Consider the following 19,577-nt stretch of genomic DNA (forward strand, 5'->3'; position numbering starts at 1 on the left):
GTATCAGCATAACAAGTTTGGGTAATTGCATATTTTTTTCTCTTTAATTACCCCACAGGAAGCTTGTGTAATGCAAATACAATTGGTCCAAATCTTATCAATACAAACTTTCAAGAGTATTTACCTTAATCAATCTATGGCAATTTTGCGAAATGATAAACAAGTCTTGCTACTTTAGCCTATTTTTCGATATTTTAAACACTTTTTTCTGTTGTTTAGAGGTCCAGTGTACGAAATGTAGCGGCGTCTAGCTGTAAAGTTTCGAATTGCAACCAACGGCTCACTTCACCCTTTACGGTGGCTGACACAGGACAAAGATGTTATCATGTTTTCACTCTGCCGAAAGAGATAACGCATTTTTGAAGAGAAGTTTGTCCGTTTAGGTCTACTGTTGAAACAACATGGTGAATTCCATGCAAGGGGACCCGTGGTGTATGTAGATAGAAAAAACTAATCCTACGATAATAAAAACATAACACTCTAGTATGTAAGGCCCCTCTGAAGACATAGTTATGTTTATTATATTGAATTTCTGTAAATAGACAGAATAGAAAAATGCCACAGTGTTTCTTATAGATTTATAACAAACATATAAAAAACAACAAAGAATGTCAGAGCTAGCAGAATTAAACAGTGATCGACTCAAATGAAGACTAAAAGGTGACAGTTCCTGATATCTTAAATAGGCTACTGTCATGGATATCTGAACCATAAGTACACTTTATATTGTGGCACACAGAAATATAAACTGATTTGGGAAAAAACACCTACTCCAAAGAGCAGCTGCAAGAAAAACACATCAGAGTGAGAATTCAGTTCCATAAGATTAAGCTTTGAAACCAATAAGAACAATTCAGTGTGATACAAACATACGTTAAGGTTTTGTTTGAAAATAATGTACATTACCTTAACCAGTGCAATTGTCACTAAAATAGCAACTGCATTTTGCTCAAATCAACATGCACAACAGCGTTTGTTTCTGTAGCATTGACTCTTTGCCCCTCTCTGGTGGCACAGATGTGTATGACAATTTTTGCTTTTCATTAGGGTGGATTGGTTAAAAAACAAAACACTTCTTAAAAACACAATTAAACATTGTCCTCTTGTTTCTAAAACTTATTGTCTCTTCTACAAGACACTATTTGTTATAAAATAAGAGAGGAACCACAAAGCAGTTTATTGTTCTTGCTTTACTCTTGTTTTCAAAAGTAGGTAAGATAGTAATGAATAATGTATCATGCAGAAATGTGTGATTATAACCTTTTAAACGTTCCTCTAACCTACACAAGAAAAATCTGAATCTACTTGCATTTGATGTTTGAATACTATATTATAAAAACAAAGTGCTTTAGTAAACTTCAACTTTTTACATAGTATCCAGTTCCAACTTTGAATGACAATATATGATTTATTTAAGATAACAACTACATAAGAAATGCATCCAGACTCGGACACAAAGAAAAATGTCTTTATTTGATGCATAAAGAAACCTTTTCTAGTTTCTCCCAAAACAGGTTTGCATTTTTGGAAAACTATGAAATTGTGTCCACTGCGTTGGATTTGTCTACCCAAAAGGAAAACATGATCACCTACTTATAGGTAATAACAGGTCCATACTTAAGTTCTAACAGGACTGCCTTCGGCATATGATCAAATTATCATGTAATGAATGGACAGAAAAATCTTTGTATAATATTGCATTTCTAGGAACATAAAACACTTGTCCAAATGTAGCATTCAGCAACAGGTTTAACAGCCAGCGCTTAAAGAGATAAGCAGAACGGGAGAATATAAAGGCCAACCAACATAATTTTTAATCCATAGGTTTTAGAAAATATTCAGACCGCAAATAAGTACAAGTTGTAAATGGGCCAATACTGTAGACAGTACGTCAGAAAAAAAACATAAGAACTAAATTCTAAAAACGTGTACATAGATTCGGACCGGTTGAAAATAAGAATACTCTGGACATTGTTCCCTTCCCTGAGCGAAGACATAGTACAAGAAATGAATAACCCACTACCCTAACAAGGAACGGTCTTACTATACTATAGAAGGAATCACCCCTTTTCCAAATTATGCAGTAGGGTTTTTGGTCCATCTTTGGGCACCTGGAATAAGTGAATATGTGAATTTATACAGTATTTAAACTCGCCTCTCAAATAGCATGCACTGATATGTTAAAAATTAATGCCTTTTACAACAACTGATCAAGGGACAGAGACCAATTTTACTATAACTTTCATTTTGATTGGAAGTCATCTGATTATCAGTTGGCTGTCTACAGGACTCAAGTTGCCAATTTTTCATTCAGATTTACTCAGCCTTCTTTTTGTGGGCAGGTGTCTTGTTCCAATAGTACAGGACCTGAGCTGCAATTACACCATTACAAAAAGAAGAGATGACATAGGTGACAGCCATGAGGGAATCTCCTGTTTCCTGTATAGACACACAAATGGTCATAATGGTCAATGCTATACTAGTCTATTTTTATTTATTTTTGTTGCATAAAATGAAAAAACCTGTGGTTATACCTGCACTGTAGTGAATATCCGTGCCAGGGAGCCTGCAAACAGCAGAAACACTGAAATAGCTGATAGCTGCCCAGTGTGGCCATTTCTGTGGTTGGTCCCAGCCTGAATTAACTGAAGACACACAGAGAATACCAGATAACACATGCATTCCAATTACTGGGTTACAAGTTGAACAGAGTTGTGTCTCTTGGTTGCCAATTTACCCGTCCTATAATAATTGCTGGCATATTAGAGGCTTGCATGGCAGTAACTACATCCCTGTGGGTCAAGGGAGAGATGATGATGACCAACAGACAAAGGTATACTACCGCAAACCCCAAACCTGGAAATAATCATAGGTTTCAGCACAGTCATAAGATGCATGTAAAACAATGAAACAGAAGCATAATGGAAAGTGTCCTTTACCTTTGATAGTCTTTCCTCCATAGTGCTGGATGAGGAAACCAATAGTCACAGTCTGAATCATAAGGAAAAGAGCCTCACCCCAGGCACTGTCAAAAATAACCACAAAAATATATCATGAACCATGTTTAATGTAATTTTACGGTTATAACAGGATGAGTGTTTTAACCAGGCGGAACCAAGAAATAGACAGCAAAGTAATCTTAACATAATTACGAAGGGTTATTATAGATTTATGTACCTGAAAGGGAAACTGTTGACTATGCTGTAGGCCATGGTGCCTGTGATAGCAAACAGCTCGAGTAGTATCGAGTTAAAACTCAGTCCCTCTGCACTTTTAGCACCAATCAGCTTGAGAATCTGAGGTAGTTTCACTATTGAGAAACATTCACAAATATGTCAGTGCTAAGACTGATTTATATTTTGTATGTGTTTGTGCGTGTGCGTGTAAGAAGGGAGACACGTTTTTCTTACCTAATACAGAGCCAAGGATAATCCCAATGCCAAGGCCTTTGCTGATTACAATCTTTAGACAATCCACTGAAGACAATAAAAAATACCTTTAATTAATTATATCCAAATAATTTGAGCTTTTTTAAAAGGTTTGAAATGCCATTTAGAAGGAAACTGGGAAATTACTAAATTGGTTTATGGTTCCGCCTTCTAACTCCAAGCAAGTGCGAATCAGTGAATGTATAACTTCAAAGAGTTATTAAATGCATTAACATATAACACATCAGAACACCGGTCAATATCTACAATAATCATCCGTGCATTAAAAATAACTCCTGCCTATTATTGGATATATGTATCAATACAGTAAACAACACAGGCAATAATGAAGTTAATCCTGAAGTTGACATGTGTTTTGGTAACGTTATCTTAAAGAAGACCAATTCATCTTGTCATTGAATTGTTCAGTAACTTACACTAGGTAGGAGGCATTTAAATGTCATCCATTTTCCCTTAACTAGTAACATGAGGTCTTACCATGCAGAAGATTAAACTGTAAAAAGAACTCGTCAAAACATTTTTCTGGCATTAAATAATTAATCAGTATATCTTTGAAAGGATCCATGAATGATGTTTGTACACTTGCTTCCGAGGCCGCCATGATGCAGAACGTTTGTGTGTGACGTCACACAGCAGCGTCGCCTATTCTTCTTCCTTGAATTATATGGCGGGTTGCGAACCAACTTAATAGGTGCATATCGCCATCTACTGTGATGAAGTGTGAATATAAGTAACTCTGTACTCCTAAATCCTACTTTATAACCCACTACTCCTAATAAATCTCATGATTTCATTTATTTGTATTCTTGAATTATGACCGTCATTTAATAAGCTAGTTAGTGTAAATTCTTAGTAGGCCTACCCTGATGCTTGTAACTCTTCCTTTAGACGACAACTTTCTCTTTCATATGCCTTACATGTCTTCAGGACAAACCTCTATTGATCAGGCGTCACATAAACCTGTGTAAGGTATGGTTTAGATTTGAATGACCTGTTCGTAGACGTGTAAACATAACTTGTTCTCCTCTGTTTATGTTATGAATTACTTTACTCTTCTGAATGGTTCTTTGAATCTTGTAATAGTGCCGACCTGTATGACATGAGTCCCAACCTCACTGCCATTTCTTATTTCATGCTTTTAAGATAAAAGGTTTTTCTTCTGATCTACTGAGCGAAATATTTGGTTCATTCATTTTTGTTGATTCTTTGGCTTTTTTGTCTGCTTCCTCGTGCTGGTGTCCACATAAGTCGAATTAATATGCCCACCTGTCGTAGACTGAATAACTTAATCAATATTTCTGTTAAAATGTTATTTCTATTAGTAAACTCACAAGGACTGCCATTGAGTCTGAGCCTATATCAGCTTCTCAGGTCAAACTTCATAAACCCACTCTAATGCTATTAGAATTGCTGTCATCTCAGCCGTATATAGCGATGCGCCATCTGTTATCCTTCCAGCCTTACTCACCTCAAACGTAGAATGCAGCCCTTGTCCCTCTCGTGTCTACATTCTTTGAGCCATCTATAGGCCTATATGTCTGAGGAAGTTCGTAATATGTGTTTATTATATATTTATTTACATAGTTACTCAAACGAATAGCTTCATCCATTTCCACTCGGTTCTCGTGTAATTTTAGCACTACTTCTAGTTGTGCTAGTATCCAAGGAGGGATGGGGATATAACCACTATTGGGGCAACTGATATTGAGTCTAGACCATCTTCTTTAACCCACTCCTTTGTTCTCCATGCAAAGCCTTTACCTTTTGTATTAAGGTTTCCCAGCAATCATTCAAAACTTCGCTTAGGGTGGTATCCCTTTGTCCTTGTAGATTTATCCAGTATGCCATAGCTAGTTTCTGTCTTCTTATCAATCGTGGAATTTCTGATGGTTCTACTTGCAGTGCTGTAATGGGTGTAGTTTTAACTGCTCCTAAAATAAGTCTTAATGCTTTGGCTTGCGTGACCTTTCTTTAACAATGCTGACGATGCTGATTCATAAACAATGCATCCACAATCTAAGGCTGCTCGCATAAGACCATCATAAATGCTCTTTAATGATTGTTTATTAGCACCCCGTCTTGTTCTACTACTGCCCTCATAAAATAAAACAATTGATCACATTTCTTTAACCCAAATGATCCTTCCAGGTTAACTTATCACCAAACCACAATTCTAGATACTTTAATTGTGTTACTTTCTCTCTGAAACCCACAGTAACGTGATATTCACCAGTGTTTATATTGAGTTCGTTCCTTCTGTCAGCACGGGATGGCGCTATTGTTCAATAATGCGAAACAAACAACCATTTGTACACGGTGACTTTCCGTAGGAGGAAACGAAGTCTTAAATGTAACGTTTAAGACGTGTTTTGTCGGTGTTAAACACAAATTAAACCAAACATATAACGTTGATGCAAATGGACAAGCGTCGCTCAATAAGAAAAAGCGAATCAGATATCGTTTCCGACATTACAGGGCAACCTTATGGCGTCGCTGTATTGAAAGAGGGATACTGCACAGCTGAAGCAGACGGCACGTTTAGAGCTGACGGTACTATTACTTTAATAACCGGGCCTCAGACTATTCTGGTAGACACCGGGGGCCCGTGGGACCGAGAATTTCTTGTCGCGAAACTTAAGGAGAAGGGTCTGACACCAGACTCGGTGGCGGTAGTTGTCGGGACTCACGGTCACTCTGACCACGTGGGAAACTTGGGGTTGTTTCAAGACGCCAAAATAATCGTGGGATGTGACGTAAGCGTGGGCGATCGGTATTTCCCGAATCACTTAGCTGAGGGACAACCATATCCCATTGATGATCACGTACGTTTCACTTTACAGAAGTAGATGCTTTTAAATGACATCGTGGTTCATTTCAAACAATAACATACGCTAATTCAGTAATGTACTTCAACAACAAGGTGTCAGTCATCCCCACCCCTGGCCACACGGGCAGAGATGTCAGTGTCCTGGTAAAGGGCACATCTCAAGGTACGGTCCTGGTTGCTGGGGACTTGTTTGAACGTTGTCATGATGAAGATTCTTAGAAGGAGCTGAGCGAGAATCCTCGGATACAAGAGGCCAACCGACAGACGGCGTTGGAGACCGCTGATGTCATCATTCCTGGACATGGGCCATTGTTTAGGGTGCGCAGAGAGTAGTGATATTGTTAAAGATAGAAAGATCTAACTAAGCTTTGATGAAACCGTGACCTAGAAGAATTTATGATTTTATTTCACCAGTGACGCAGAAGCGTTACAGAACTTTGGTCTGCTTGTTAACTTATTCTGTTCACGTTTCAAGTGATTATAGTTCCTTTTAAGATAAAGGAAAGTTTGTTACATGCTTAACTGAAATAACAAACTGAAAATACAAAACATCATAAATGATAATGGAGAAAGCGTATGGGGCAAAAAGGTCCCTTCAGTTCATTTGTCTATTGTCTAGTAAATAATATATAACAAACATTTTTCACGTGTTGACTTATTATAAGGTCACATCTGAACATAAATCCATGCATGTGCTTAGTGGCATTAAATTTTAACTATATGTGATTGATGAAATATGTATACAAAAGAATATAATAAATACTTAAGTTCAGTAAAAAATATGGCTGGTCTGTTGTGGTATATTATTATATGGGTCAGTAAACAGACTGATATGCAAACTTGTCCTGTGGTGTGATGGCATAATGAAAGAAACATACCAAGTCGTTCTCATGCTATTTTATATGATAATATTAAACAATGTAATATGAACAGTTTTGATATGTCACACCTTAGAACCCGTGTATGATCAAAAACCCTTTTCACTTTTAAAAACAAACTTTTTAATAGTGCTTAACCTATTTTATGTTGTCCTTCCCTTTCTGTGGATGATAGCAGTTGTTGTGCAAGTGTTATAAATAGCATAACTGTGTTGCAAATGAGTAATAAAAGCCCATTTATCTGCCTACACTCATTGCTTCATACTAGAGCCATTGCCCACATCCCTTGAAAATATATTGACACTTTTACGTTAATTACAAAAGTAAGTCACAGTATAATTGTGTCAGGTTTTTGTATTAACCACAGTCCGAATGTTCTGATTTCAAGCTAGGCCTTGAAGGGAGATGAACAGACAGACAAATAGGATCTGTTTAAAACGACCCCACTAAAAATTTGTATTTATGTGTATTTTGCAAGGGAGGACTAGAAACCAGGGTACACACGCACGCACCCACGCACGCACACACGCACGCACACACAAACACACACACACACACACAAGAGCAATTTATTGCCTTGAAATCACCTGATCAACATGTCTTTAGAGTGTGAGTACCAATAGGAAACACTCTGACACATGGAGAACACGCTTACTCCACACAGAAAGGCCTTTTGGATCAGCCAGGACTCAAACCAGTAACCTCACTGAGTGAACAATGCTTTGAAAGCTCCACTTCCATCTTTATTTTCCCATTTAAATTACACCTTGCTGCTTTTCCATGTGTTAATCATCCAAGAGTTTTATGACCTAATTTCTGGTTAACATTGCACTTCCATGTATAGGTGTATGGCAAAGGGTACTGTCAAATTAATGTTTTCTCACACTGGTTAAACACATGTTACGATAGGTTGAGTACATTTCCAGCACACATTTTCTTAATGTTAGTGATGTTAGATAAACAGTTCTATGATGAACAAAGACAGTAATAAATGTATCTTATTTTAGCTCGTATGAAGACATTTTTCCGTGTGATAACCATTAAAATGTTTACCATTAGCTGTTATAGATTATTTTGAGATGTATTATTTTAAAAGATTGAGATGACATATATTTTTTATGACAACAATTACAAGCATTTACTGATCTCTTCAATGACAGGTCCATGGCCCAATAAACTTGACTTAATCTGCCGCTATTACATGGAATTAAAAAAATTCCCACTGCTTATTTATAGTCTTTATGATTAGAGAGTTTACAGGAAGTTAACATGGGTGAACGAGGTCCAGAGTTCAGCTTTTTGTTGTAGAGACACAGAAAAAAGCCTACATGTCCATGCACTATTGAACTGTAGATAACGTTCACTATGATCAAGGAGTGATAAATTTAATTTATGGGCATAAGGATATGACGTCTAATTTTAGATGTCATACAAGTACACGTAGAGCTCAGGCAATTTAAAATAGCATGTGGTGCTTAAAAATGGGGGATCCTAATGTATGAGTTACATTTTAAATAATAAAACATACTACGCGGGATGTGAATGCGGCCAGAATATTTCTGTTAGGGATCGTCCTTTTACACCACTTGTTTACCTTAATGATAGACATGCGCAATTCAAAGTACCGTTTTATCTGTGGCAGCAAGTTTATGATAAAGAGTGACATCAGTATTCGATCAGATGACTGGTGGGCGTGTTTGTCTGATCATATAGTATTTATACGCCGTACTTTACTCGGTTTAGTACTTAAGAATAATAACAGGCATAAATATATATAATAAATACATAAAAAACAATTTTGACAACACAAAATCATGTGTACAGGAAAGTGCTCCACGTTTATTGGCATCAGTCTCTATCCATTGGCAATATTGTCCATCATCTGCAACATTGTTCTGTTCTTTCCTGATTTGAAAAGCACTTATGCCAAACTAGATGCAGATGCAATTTACCGTCTTACGGATGAGGTCAAATACATGGGAGGTGTTATTGGAGGTGGCATCTTGGTAAGTTACAACTAAAGAAAATGCATTTCCTTACTCAATTTTACATATTTCTACTGTATGTTTACAGTATATACTGGTTAACTGTTTTAGGTGTTGATCCCTGCAATTCATATCCATAGCACTGGGAAAAAAGGCTGTTGTGCGAATCGCTGTGGGGTGAGTTTTCGATTATTAGTTTAGCATATTCAGGGGTCTATAGATGGTTTCAGCTGCAACATAAATGTTATGTGACCCAAACGTAAATTTCATAGACCTCTGCAAAGAATCAATAACTGTTGAGTAGTTTTTGTTTTATTTAATACACTTAATATAGAATAACATATGAATATTAATAAAATCTAATATAAATTGTTTTGTTATAACCAAACACAGACCAGAGGTTAACTTAAGGCCAGGATCATGTGTCCAATGAAACCATCTAAAACCATCTTAAAAAGATGGCTTAGAATAAAAAAACATTCAAAATTGCATTTCAAACAAAATGGTTGATCTGTTACTGAATAAGTTTATTAGAGGTTATTATGTCCAAATATCTTCTAGTAACACATGTCCTATGCCTTTTGTGTTCTCATTGTATTTTAGATGTTCCTGTCCATTTTATTTGCTGCAATTGGTGTGGTTGGTGCCTTGTACAGTATTGCTGTAGCTGCCGTTGGACTGGTTAATGGACCGGTTTGCAAGAATCCACTTGGCATCTGGGGAAGACCTTTCAAAAACAGGTATGAAAGTTAATCTTCCATTAATGTTAAAGCATGTGCTATATAAACAGACTACTTTCAAAACTCTAGCTTATAGCATTAATTGAAAATAAGCCGCACAATTGTATGTAATAAATATCACTGCTGTCCTTCTGAAATCTTGTATCTCCATATTTTGTGATTTTTAATTAATAATTTATTAATATTTGGCACCCTTTATATTTGTTTCCTTAAAAACTGCACACTTGGGCCCTAAAGGTTTCAGAACGACAACAACGTTATATAACAGTTATATCTAACTTTTGATATCTTATCTATTGTGCAAATATGTTGTTGATATATTTATTTCTACATTTTACAGCAGTGAAAGCTACCTGTCAAACTCAAAAACTTGGGACTGGTGCATAGAGCCAAATAATGTTGTGGAGTTTAACATTGGCCTGTTTAGCGCCCTGCTGATAGCTGGCTGTTTAGAACTGCTGCTCTGTGGATTCCAGGTGATCAATGGCCTCTTTGGCTGCATCTGTGGTACATGCAAAGAGGTAGGTAAACACAACCTGATTTCCACAGGTCAATTCATTATTTGTTGGTAAATGACTGACAGTGAAATGGACTTGCTATTCCTAACAGTAAAGTATTGTTACTAGCTTAAAAGTTTAATCATATTCACTCATTAAGTGTTCTCATAATCATATTGTTTATTTAAGGGACAATAAACTCAAAACAACTAAAGACCACAAGTAAATACAGGATCCTGATGAATTACCACACCCCTCTCCAATATTGAGAAATATGAAGGAACTGGATATACTTTACATGATAAGGAAATGACTTCACTAATAATGTATGTACTGTATGTATTTTCCTGTATGTAAATGAGCAAAACAGTTGGCATTTAATATTAGATAGACAATATGTTAATTTATTTCAATAAAAATTTTTTTTACATAACACAGGTTTGATTATTAATTTATTGCTTTATTAGCGTAGGAGTGGTGAAAAAAACTTTGTTATATGTATTTACATTGCATTTATATATTTGGCGCATGCTTTTATCCAACTGATTACAGGGCATTTAAAACTTTTTTTATCAGTATGTAGCAGACTTTTTATTTGAGTCTAAATGGTATGTTTAAACAAATAGATGTTCTTAGATGTACAAATAGATGTTAGATGTTCATCGACCAGTTGCAGGCCATGTTTGCCTTGTGTGACTTTCAGGGAATCTTAAATTAAAATGTCTAGCAGCAACAGATATTTTATAGGTTTCAATTCCTAAATTTCACTTTTCTTTTTAAGTGACAATTATATCACTTATGACTGAGGGGCAGTGCAACATTGTATTTGCATTTGTGTTAATGGTTTTGCATATAAAGTCATGGCCAAAATTGCTGGCACCCCTGAAATATTTTCAGAAAATCAAGTATTTCTCACAAAGAAATATCGCATTAACACATGTTTTGCTATACACATGTTTATTCGCTTTGTGTGTATTGGAACAAAAAAAGGAGGGGAAAAAGCTAATTTGACAATGTCACCAAAAACGCCTGGACAAAATTATTGGCACCCTAAATATTTGGTTGCACACCCTCTGGAACAAATAACTGAAATCAATCACTTCCTATAACCATCAATAAACTTCTGACACCACTCACCTTGAATTTTGGACCACTCTTCCTTTGCAAACTGCTCCAGGTCTCTCATATTGGAAGGGTGCCTTTTCCCAACAGCAATTTTAAGATCTCTACGGTGTTCAATAGGATTTAGATCTGGACTTATTGCTGGCCACTTCAGAACTTTCCAGTGCTTTGTTGCCATCCATTTCTGGGTGCTTTTTGAAGTATGTTTGGGGTCATTGTACTACTGGAAGACCCACAATCTCGGACGCAAACCCAGCTTTCTGACACTGGGCCCTTCATTGTGATCCAAAATTCTTTGGTAATCTTCAAATTTCATTATGCCTTGCACACAGTCAAGGCACCCAGTGCCAGAGGCAGCAAAACAACCACAAAACATCTTTGAAACCCCACCATATTTGACTGAAGGTACTGTGTTCTTTTCTTTGCAGGCCTCATTTTGTTTTTTGTTAAACAGTAGAATGATGTGCTTTACCAAAAAGCTCTATTTTGGTCTCATCTGTCCACAAGATGTTTTCCCAAAAGGATTTTGTAAAGTAGATTTTGGCAAACTGTAGCCTTGTTTTTTTATGTCTCTGTGTCAGCAGTGGGGTCCTCTTGGATCTTCTGCCATAGCGTTTCATTTCAGTTAAATGCCAATAATTTTGTCTAGGTCATTTTTGGAGTTTTGTGTGACATTATGTCAAATTTGCTTTTTTTCCCTCCTTTTTCTTTTGTTCCAATACAAACAAAGGGAATAAACATAGCAAAACATACTTGATTATTTGGAAAAATTTCAGGGGTGCCAACAATTTTGGCCATGACTGTATCTGTACATTTGTAGTTAGAGGATATCCAAGCATTAGTGAAACAATATACTGTCCTCACCACATAATGCATTTCCTGAACTGAAGGCGACGTGCCACATAAGAACAGTTTTTTTTTGCACTGAGACCAACAGAAGAAACTCTTCTAGAGACACCAACAGTGAGTGCAATCAAGAACATGAATATCTTTTTGTTATGAGATAACTTTTGCAGCATTGAGCTTTGTGTAATATACTCTATTTTACCATTTGTTTCACAATGAAATTTGAATACTTGTTTTGTTCAGGATTTAAAGACATCTTGTTATCTATATTTAATATGAAATATACGTTCAAAATGTATCACATCCAATGTAATCATCCTAAGCCTAATACAGGAATTTAAACAATTGAAGAAATGTTTAGAAATATGGTGTTACAATATTTCACAGATGTGGCAAATACAGTAGTGGACAAAAGTAATGTTCAGGGGGTATATTTGTAAAATATTTGCTTTTAATGGTCCCTAAGGTTCAATCAAATATGAGGTGTATGGTCCTTTTAAGGAATTGTTAAAAAGTCAAACAAGAGCATATGTTGCAAAATGGGTTTTATTTAAATATACAATAAATGCATAGAGAAACCAAAAAGCTTGCAGGAAAAAGGCAAACAGTCTTAAAGTTTTATAGATACATACAAATGTTTTAATAATCTTTAATAATAGATCTAAATCGAAAGAGAGTCAGTTTGACATAATATTTGGTCAAGACTGTATGTGTAATGATGATAACACAGATGACTAAGCTGTAATCGCAGTTCAGTACAAACAGCTAGAGCTTAAGCCACAAGTGAAGATGCTAAAAACTGAAGAAAGAGAACGATAGACAGAAAACAAGTGAGACTTACTGTAAAAGCAGTTACATTTCTAGCTTGAAGTAGCTTGTTTTTTTACGCTTAACCTTATGCACACATCTTAAGATCAAAACAGCAGGTGAAATATGGCCAAAATGGCAAGATGTGTAATGCGTGTGCACACATTCTGAGAACATTCTTGTCTTTTGATCTTCAGCAACATATCCGTTAACTGTTCCGTTTCTAAAGTAAGACAAAAGTAAGTTTTCAACTCTCTTGTTTTCAACTGAAACAAGCTTTACTTGATGAATGAACTAGATAAACCCGAAGGAGAGCACTCTACAAAGTGAAATGCACTTTGCAATTTAACAAATGTGATACTTCCATCTGTTTCTCTGTTGTTTCAGGCAGATGAAGATTGGGCAAGGTGAAAAATCTTAAGAGCAGCAATGTCTTGCCAGAACATGTCACAGTCTTACCAGAACACAACACAGGGCGAGCAGGATGTGATTTTTGTTGCCGTGTATGCAGTGGTCTTCATTGCTGGACTAACCCTCAACCTCACTGCGCTTGGAATTTTCTTTAGCAACTCAAAGTCACGGTCGCACACCACCGTTTACATGATCCACCTAGCCTTTGCAGATCTTCTCCTGATTTGTACCCTTCCTCTGCGAATCTATTACTACGGAGGATTTAATGGACTGCATCAGAAAATCTGTGATTTTGCCGGGCTCATACTTCTAGCTAATATGTATGGAAGCATCTTCCTCCTTACAAGCATTAGCTTTGACCGCTGTGTAGCCGTCTGCTTCCCGATGTCCTCTCGTGTTCGCGAGGGTCGAAAGAAAGCCTGGTGCGTGTGTTTGGGAATCTGGGTCTTAACTATAGGAACGAGCTGGCCAATCTACTTCAGAAAGGTGCTAATGAACCATCCTTCCAATATGACGATTCAAAAAGATTGTTTCGGGAGCTTTCCTGTACATGCCACTCAAACTGTTACTCTCATCTCTACGTTAATTGTTGGATTTGGGATTCCATTGACTGTTATGATTCTCAGCTCATGGGGGCTCCTCCGAGCTATAAGTAAAAGCATTGCTGCACAGACCAGTGATCTAGTGGACAGCAAAAGGATCAAGAGGATGATAACAACTAACTTGGCCATATTTCTGTTCTGTTTCCTGCCGTATCATTTGATGCTGTTGATACTGTATGTTTATACAAGTCCTGAAAGCATCCCATGCTCCCTGGTGCCAGCCTACCGGTACAGCCTGATGATAGCTTGTCTAAATGCAGTGCTGGACCCTCTTGCTTACTACTTCACCACAGAGACTTTTCACAGAAAGATGGATGTAGGAGCTGTACGCAAAATATGGCAAATGAACACTCACAGCTCAGACGGAAACAACCGCCCTCGAGCCCCCCTCAATACATAACACTTGTAGCACTTTGAACTGCGGATTGAAATAAGTGTTCATGCAGGTGTCTTGTGCTTGTCATGACAGTTTGTATGTCTACTCGTACAGCTTTCTGAGGAAGGAAAGGAAACCGTATGACTCATTTGTTGCAGCATGTCATTTTCACTTGCAACAGAATGAGTGTCTTCGCTGTTTGAAGAATCTTGCATGGCATTTATAGCTATCCTCTCTGAATGACACAAAGGTCAAATTTGGCTGTATAAAAAAGAGTCAAAGCCACAATCACAAGAGATTAAAGAGGTTAAACACATTTCTTGACTGTTGTCTGAAGTATACTCGATGCAGTGGCCCAGCCTCTTCACGGATGCTTGCCTACAGAACTATTGCACCGGCATACTTTCACACCTACACTCCTACACCCCATCAAAACCCTGCGTTCAGCAAACGATCGGCGCCTTGTAGTGCCTTCTCATAAGGGCATTAAATTGCTTTCACACTCATTCTCATCTGGTCAACCACATCTCTCACAATCTTAAAACACATCTCTATGGTGAATACTTGACAGACAAATGAGAAAAAAATAACCCTTTCTCTTCTCTCAAAAGGTAGTGGTCTAGCTTTTGTTGAAACTAGTAACTTTGTATTAGCAGCTTTTGCTCTTTTATGCTCCTTGAACTCTTTCTAAGTCTGTTTGGACAAAAGCGTCTGCTAAATGACTAAATGTAAATGTAAGAAGAGGTTTGTTGTCTTTCTGAGATATGCTCTTAATACATAAAAAAAAGCTGTTGCATTTTATCCCTATGTATACATTTTCAATGAGAGAGTGCTTTCATCTTCAGAAGTAGCTTGTGGCATACAATAAACTGTAAGTTTGATATATGTTTAACATTGTACTGTTTTTTTGCAGGTGTCCACGTACAGTATGTGGTTAATTTAGCTTAGGTATTCCGGCATTCTTGTGAGCCTTTTTAAAGTAGTCGTTAGCCACCAAAACCTTTTTCTGCCCTATCAGTTTCCACATCCTTCCACTTTTTTAACACATCCGCATGTTCACTGAATCAAAGTGCAACCCCTTCTCATGTCTAAACATTAAACAATAAAGCTTTGGATTATTAATTAATCGATTTTTTATTATATGTTGATTTTTAAGTATTTTCTGATGGTATTATTAAACGACAGTATAGATCAATATATTATTCTGCAGAAACCTGTGATATCTAATTTGGAATGTAAAAGAAAACACACCAGATAAACAGCAGTTCACTCTTTGGGGAAGATACTGCTAAACAGTTCATAAAATATATGGGGCAACATTTGAGCTGCTGTTGTCAATCTCGTGTGTATATTTTTAGCACAGGTTTCTTTTTCTATTCCCATTTTATTTGTTTGGTGACATTATCACTTTATGCATTTATTGCACATACTTTATTTAATTTCAGTACTGTATAAATCAACATACTGCTATTGTTGTGTTGCTTGCTGTGTTTTCTGTAGATTTGCTGATTTTAGACTTTTCCGTTGGTAATGATATATGTTTACAAATAAAATATGCCAACTACATCTTATGTTAGGTTCCCTCACACCTAAACCTAACAGGCTACAGGCTACAGGGGATTCTTATTTGGCGTATAGCACTATAGTTAGCCTACTGAAACAAGACTAAACATTAATTTGGTTTTTCTGCATAGCATCAGCGAAAAACATTTATGAACCAGACTTGCGGTAACTTAAGTAAACTTGACATGACTTGCGAAGCCAATTTTATTGCATACTAATTTAATGCAGCAATAAATAAATACATTAAAGTCATGTTAATCACTGTCGTCAAACAAGCCATGGTAAAACACTTTCGTATCATTTCCTCGTTTCATTTTCGTAGTGACTGTTCTTTTCGTATCATTTCTCGTGTTGTGAAACATCTTTTAGTGGAAGTTTTTGCGTGCGTGTTTCGTGTTTGAAACAGCTGCATAAATGAATTTGCGTGTATTAAAGCAACTTGCCTTCAAGCTTTATCGGTAGGTGAATTTATTAACTAAATCTGAAATCCCGTGCTTATTTTAGAGAGCGAAACAGAAATGCGCACCCTATGGAGCTTGTTTTTCTGGGCTACTGAAGAGTCTTTAATGACCATTACGGATTTGGCACCCTGTTAGCTAAGGGGTCATTATGACTGGACAACAGCAGAAAAAGAGATCTTGGCGTGCTTCAGTGGAGTGTGCCCGTCCCATAGGTGAACAGAACAATAGTGAAAGGGGAAGAGGGGATGGGGTCTCGCGTAGTAAGAAAGGGGTGGGAAACTAGGAGATAATGCTAGTTCTCCCACTGTGAAAACACTTAAAAACTAAGATTTCTTTGCTATTGTTGCGCTTTACCATCCTCCAAAAGTTACCGTCCTCCGTCTTTGTTGTGGTAGCACATTCTTCAATCTTACAATTTGCGTCAGGAATTATAGGCTACATTTCTATATGATGTTAAATATATTTCTTTTATTAAGCAGTAAGCCTACAAGACATTTTATAGCTATGTTACTACCCATGGCAAGTCAGCCTACTTAAATGCACGCATCGAAAGACGTTGACTGATTTATCAGCTACAGGTGCATCCTCGTAATAACATATTTGTTTTACTTTTAAATAAAACTCTTAAATAACTTGCTTTGGTGCTTTTAAACTTTTGACACAAGAGAGTTTCGTGTATTGGAACGTGGGATTCGAGCTATAGCCTAATAGGCCTAACCCGAGACTGTGGGAAATTGTGGAGCAAAAAGCACCCATGTATTGTCATGGTAATTTCGGTGGGTGGAGGTTTCAGTGGGAGCGTGAGTACACGTTAAACGAGGTTAAGTGAGTCTGTTTAGTTTCTTATCGCATCGCATCAAGCCAACGACACTGTCACTGACCTCAATTTCAGACGGAGGTGTGGGAAAGCAGCGGCGCGGTCGAAAATACTTTTCAGCTTCGGGTTGGCTATTCGCTGCAGAACGATGACGGCTTCCAACATCGGCAACGGTCCGGAAAAGAATTTCAACGCCAAAGAAGAGCGCAAGGTAAATCGTGCTGACAATATCATCAGTTTTATATTTTTCTGTGATGTGAAAAAGATATAGATAGCCTATCACAAAATATGTATCAAATATTGTTCACTCCGGGAGACTGTGCTTTTGTCTATAAACGAAAAAAGGACTAACTTGTATGGTAACTGCACAACTTGTTGAACATGTTTTGCACATAAATATCGGTATAAGACCGTGATGCGCATGTGCAATAAATGAATAACATTCGAGTCAACTCCAAAACCTGCATGTTTTTCATTTTAGCTGCGCAAACCCTTGATAGAGAAAAAACGCAGAGAACGGATAAACTCGAGCCTCGAGCAACTAAAGGGCATTATGGTGGATGCCTACAACTTGGATGTAAGTGATTGGCGAACACATTCTTTGATCTCTTCCCCTCAATGTGTTGTAAAACATGTTGTCACACTGTCTGTATGTGTATTGAGAATTTGTTGTTTTATCCACGTGCCACAGCAATCCAAACTGGAAAAAGCTGATGTGCTTGAGATAACAGTTCAGCACATGGATAACCTTCAGAGAGGCAATGGAGCAGGTTAGGCTTTCTCCCCCATATACCGCATGTCTTTTTCTTAACAATTTATTAGAACAATGTTGTTTTAAGTATAGGCGAATTAACCTAAAGTTAAAAAGTCTCTGTTGTTCAGCGATCTGTTGTTCTGTGTCTCAATTTGCTTTTATTTTCAGGTAGTAGTAGTAGTCAAGGACCAGGCAGTGGGTTTGAGTCTCGACAAAGATACAGCACTGGCTATATACAGTGCATGCATGAGGTGCACAACCTGCTCTTGAGCTGCCCCGGCATGGACAAATCTTTGGGTGCACGTCTGCTCAACCATTTGCTGAAGTCTCTGCCCCATATCAGCGTTGAGGCCAACAACACGTGTTCAGCGGGTACCTCTTGCTCTCCTCCATTATCCCCGACTCATTCCCTCCTGAACCTGCCCTCCTTACAGGCCCACCCTCTCCACCTGCACACTCCTACCTCCCCTCCACCACCTTCATCCCCCTCCAGCCCTTCCCACTCGCCCAGAATTCCATTTGTCAGAGAGCGAAGTTACTCTGTACCCCAAGAACTGCCCTCTCCCCCGAGGTCACCTTCTCCTACAGCACAATCAGCCCTTCCCCCCTTCTTTCCAGGGGGCGATCCCACTATGTGGAGGCCATGGTGAATGAATCCATCCCAGCCCCCTTTTGCCCTCCCCTTGCCCTTCCTGGCCCGCCCTTCCATACTTAATAGTTTCCATTACATTTGATCTCTCGGGAGGTTGGAGTGCTTTTCACTCAGAGGGGGCTAAATAGATGATATTGGGTTACACAGTCTCCAGGGGGTTTGTTGTATCATTTGAAGTACTGTAGTGCATGCCTGGATGATTATACTATTTCATGCTTTGAGGGTTGGAACACAAATGTGTAACGACACCAAAGTTGCCCTCATTGACTGAAATGTAGATTTAGCATGTTGACTGGTCTGCATCTAGTGGAATTGTGGTCTTATTTTGAATACGTTTAGAATACGTATCTTACTTAGGTGTATTTTTCGTCCATCTTATATTATGTTTGCATTGTTAATTTAGTCGAATTGTAGAAGTGAATTATTTTGTACCTGTAGTGAAGCTATTTCTTTGACCTTAAATGCAAAGCTCTATAATCCGTGGACTAATGGTGGCTGTGAAAGGGTGGAATGGAGGAGACGAACATTTTTGAAATAATACTCCATCCTTGTATATTACAAGAAAATTGGAGTCAGACAAGTACCTCATATTGAAGCAGTTAAACAGAACTGTGTATTGACTTTACACTGATACACATTTGAAGATGATTATGTTGTTAATAAATCGTAATAAAGGCTATTTAAAAATATAGTTCTGTTCACCGTTCTTTCTCTTTTATGGATTTGTAGGTTATCAAGTCATTTTTACACATCGGTATCATTCCTGCATAAAAGTAAGTATAACAGAATA

At 37.5% G+C, this 19,577-nt stretch overlaps 5 protein-coding genes across 5 annotated transcripts; 4 read left to right on the forward strand and 1 right to left on the reverse strand.

The window, feature by feature from the left end:
• Positions 1 to 1,791: 1,791 nt before the first annotated feature.
• mpdu1b (mannose-P-dolichol utilization defect 1b) lies at positions 1,792 to 4,110 on the reverse strand. Its single transcript, XM_079462555.1, has 7 exons — positions 3,927 to 4,110; positions 3,411 to 3,476; positions 3,178 to 3,310; positions 2,940 to 3,025; positions 2,738 to 2,856; positions 2,535 to 2,645; positions 1,792 to 2,439 (listed from the first exon to the last, which is right to left on the reverse strand). The coding sequence occupies exons 1-7, from the start codon at positions 4,048 to 4,050 to the stop codon at positions 2,317 to 2,319; spliced, it is 762 nt and encodes a 253-aa protein (XP_079318681.1). The 5' UTR covers positions 4,051 to 4,110; the 3' UTR covers positions 1,792 to 2,316.
• Positions 4,111 to 5,792: 1,682 nt separating this feature from the next.
• mblac1 (metallo-beta-lactamase domain containing 1) lies at positions 5,793 to 6,964 on the forward strand. Its single transcript, XM_079462568.1, has 2 exons — positions 5,793 to 6,271; positions 6,370 to 6,964. Exons 1-2 carry the CDS (start codon positions 5,861 to 5,863, stop codon positions 6,493 to 6,495), a joined length of 537 nt encoding a protein of 178 aa, XP_079318694.1. The 5' UTR covers positions 5,793 to 5,860; the 3' UTR covers positions 6,496 to 6,964.
• Positions 6,965 to 8,562: 1,598 nt separating this feature from the next.
• tm4sf21b (transmembrane 4 L six family member 21b) lies at positions 8,563 to 10,809 on the forward strand. Its single transcript, XM_079465211.1, has 5 exons — positions 8,563 to 9,160; positions 9,251 to 9,316; positions 9,743 to 9,879; positions 10,220 to 10,400; positions 10,566 to 10,809. The coding sequence occupies exons 1-5, from the start codon at positions 8,969 to 8,971 to the stop codon at positions 10,572 to 10,574; spliced, it is 585 nt and encodes a 194-aa protein (XP_079321337.1). The 5' UTR covers positions 8,563 to 8,968; the 3' UTR covers positions 10,575 to 10,809.
• Positions 10,810 to 12,363: 1,554 nt separating this feature from the next.
• On the forward strand, positions 12,364 to 15,660 carry LOC306899078 (lysophosphatidic acid receptor 6). Its single transcript, XM_079465070.1, has 2 exons — positions 12,364 to 12,461; positions 13,539 to 15,660. Exon 2 carries the CDS (start codon positions 13,581 to 13,583, stop codon positions 14,562 to 14,564), a length of 984 nt encoding a protein of 327 aa, XP_079321196.1. The 5' UTR covers positions 12,364 to 12,461; positions 13,539 to 13,580; the 3' UTR covers positions 14,565 to 15,660.
• Positions 15,661 to 17,355: 1,695 nt separating this feature from the next.
• On the forward strand, positions 17,356 to 19,469 carry her8a (hairy-related 8a). Its single transcript, XM_079483344.1, has 4 exons — positions 17,356 to 17,592; positions 17,863 to 17,958; positions 18,073 to 18,151; positions 18,304 to 19,469. The coding sequence occupies exons 1-4, from the start codon at positions 17,530 to 17,532 to the stop codon at positions 18,783 to 18,785; spliced, it is 720 nt and encodes a 239-aa protein (XP_079339470.1). The 5' UTR covers positions 17,356 to 17,529; the 3' UTR covers positions 18,786 to 19,469.
• Positions 19,470 to 19,577: the final 108 nt, after the last annotated feature.

The sequence above is a fragment of the Barbatula barbatula genome (genome assembly GCF_947034865.1).
Source record: "Barbatula barbatula genome assembly, chromosome: 1".
NCBI classification, from domain to species: Eukaryota; Metazoa; Chordata; class Actinopteri; order Cypriniformes; family Nemacheilidae; genus Barbatula; species Barbatula barbatula.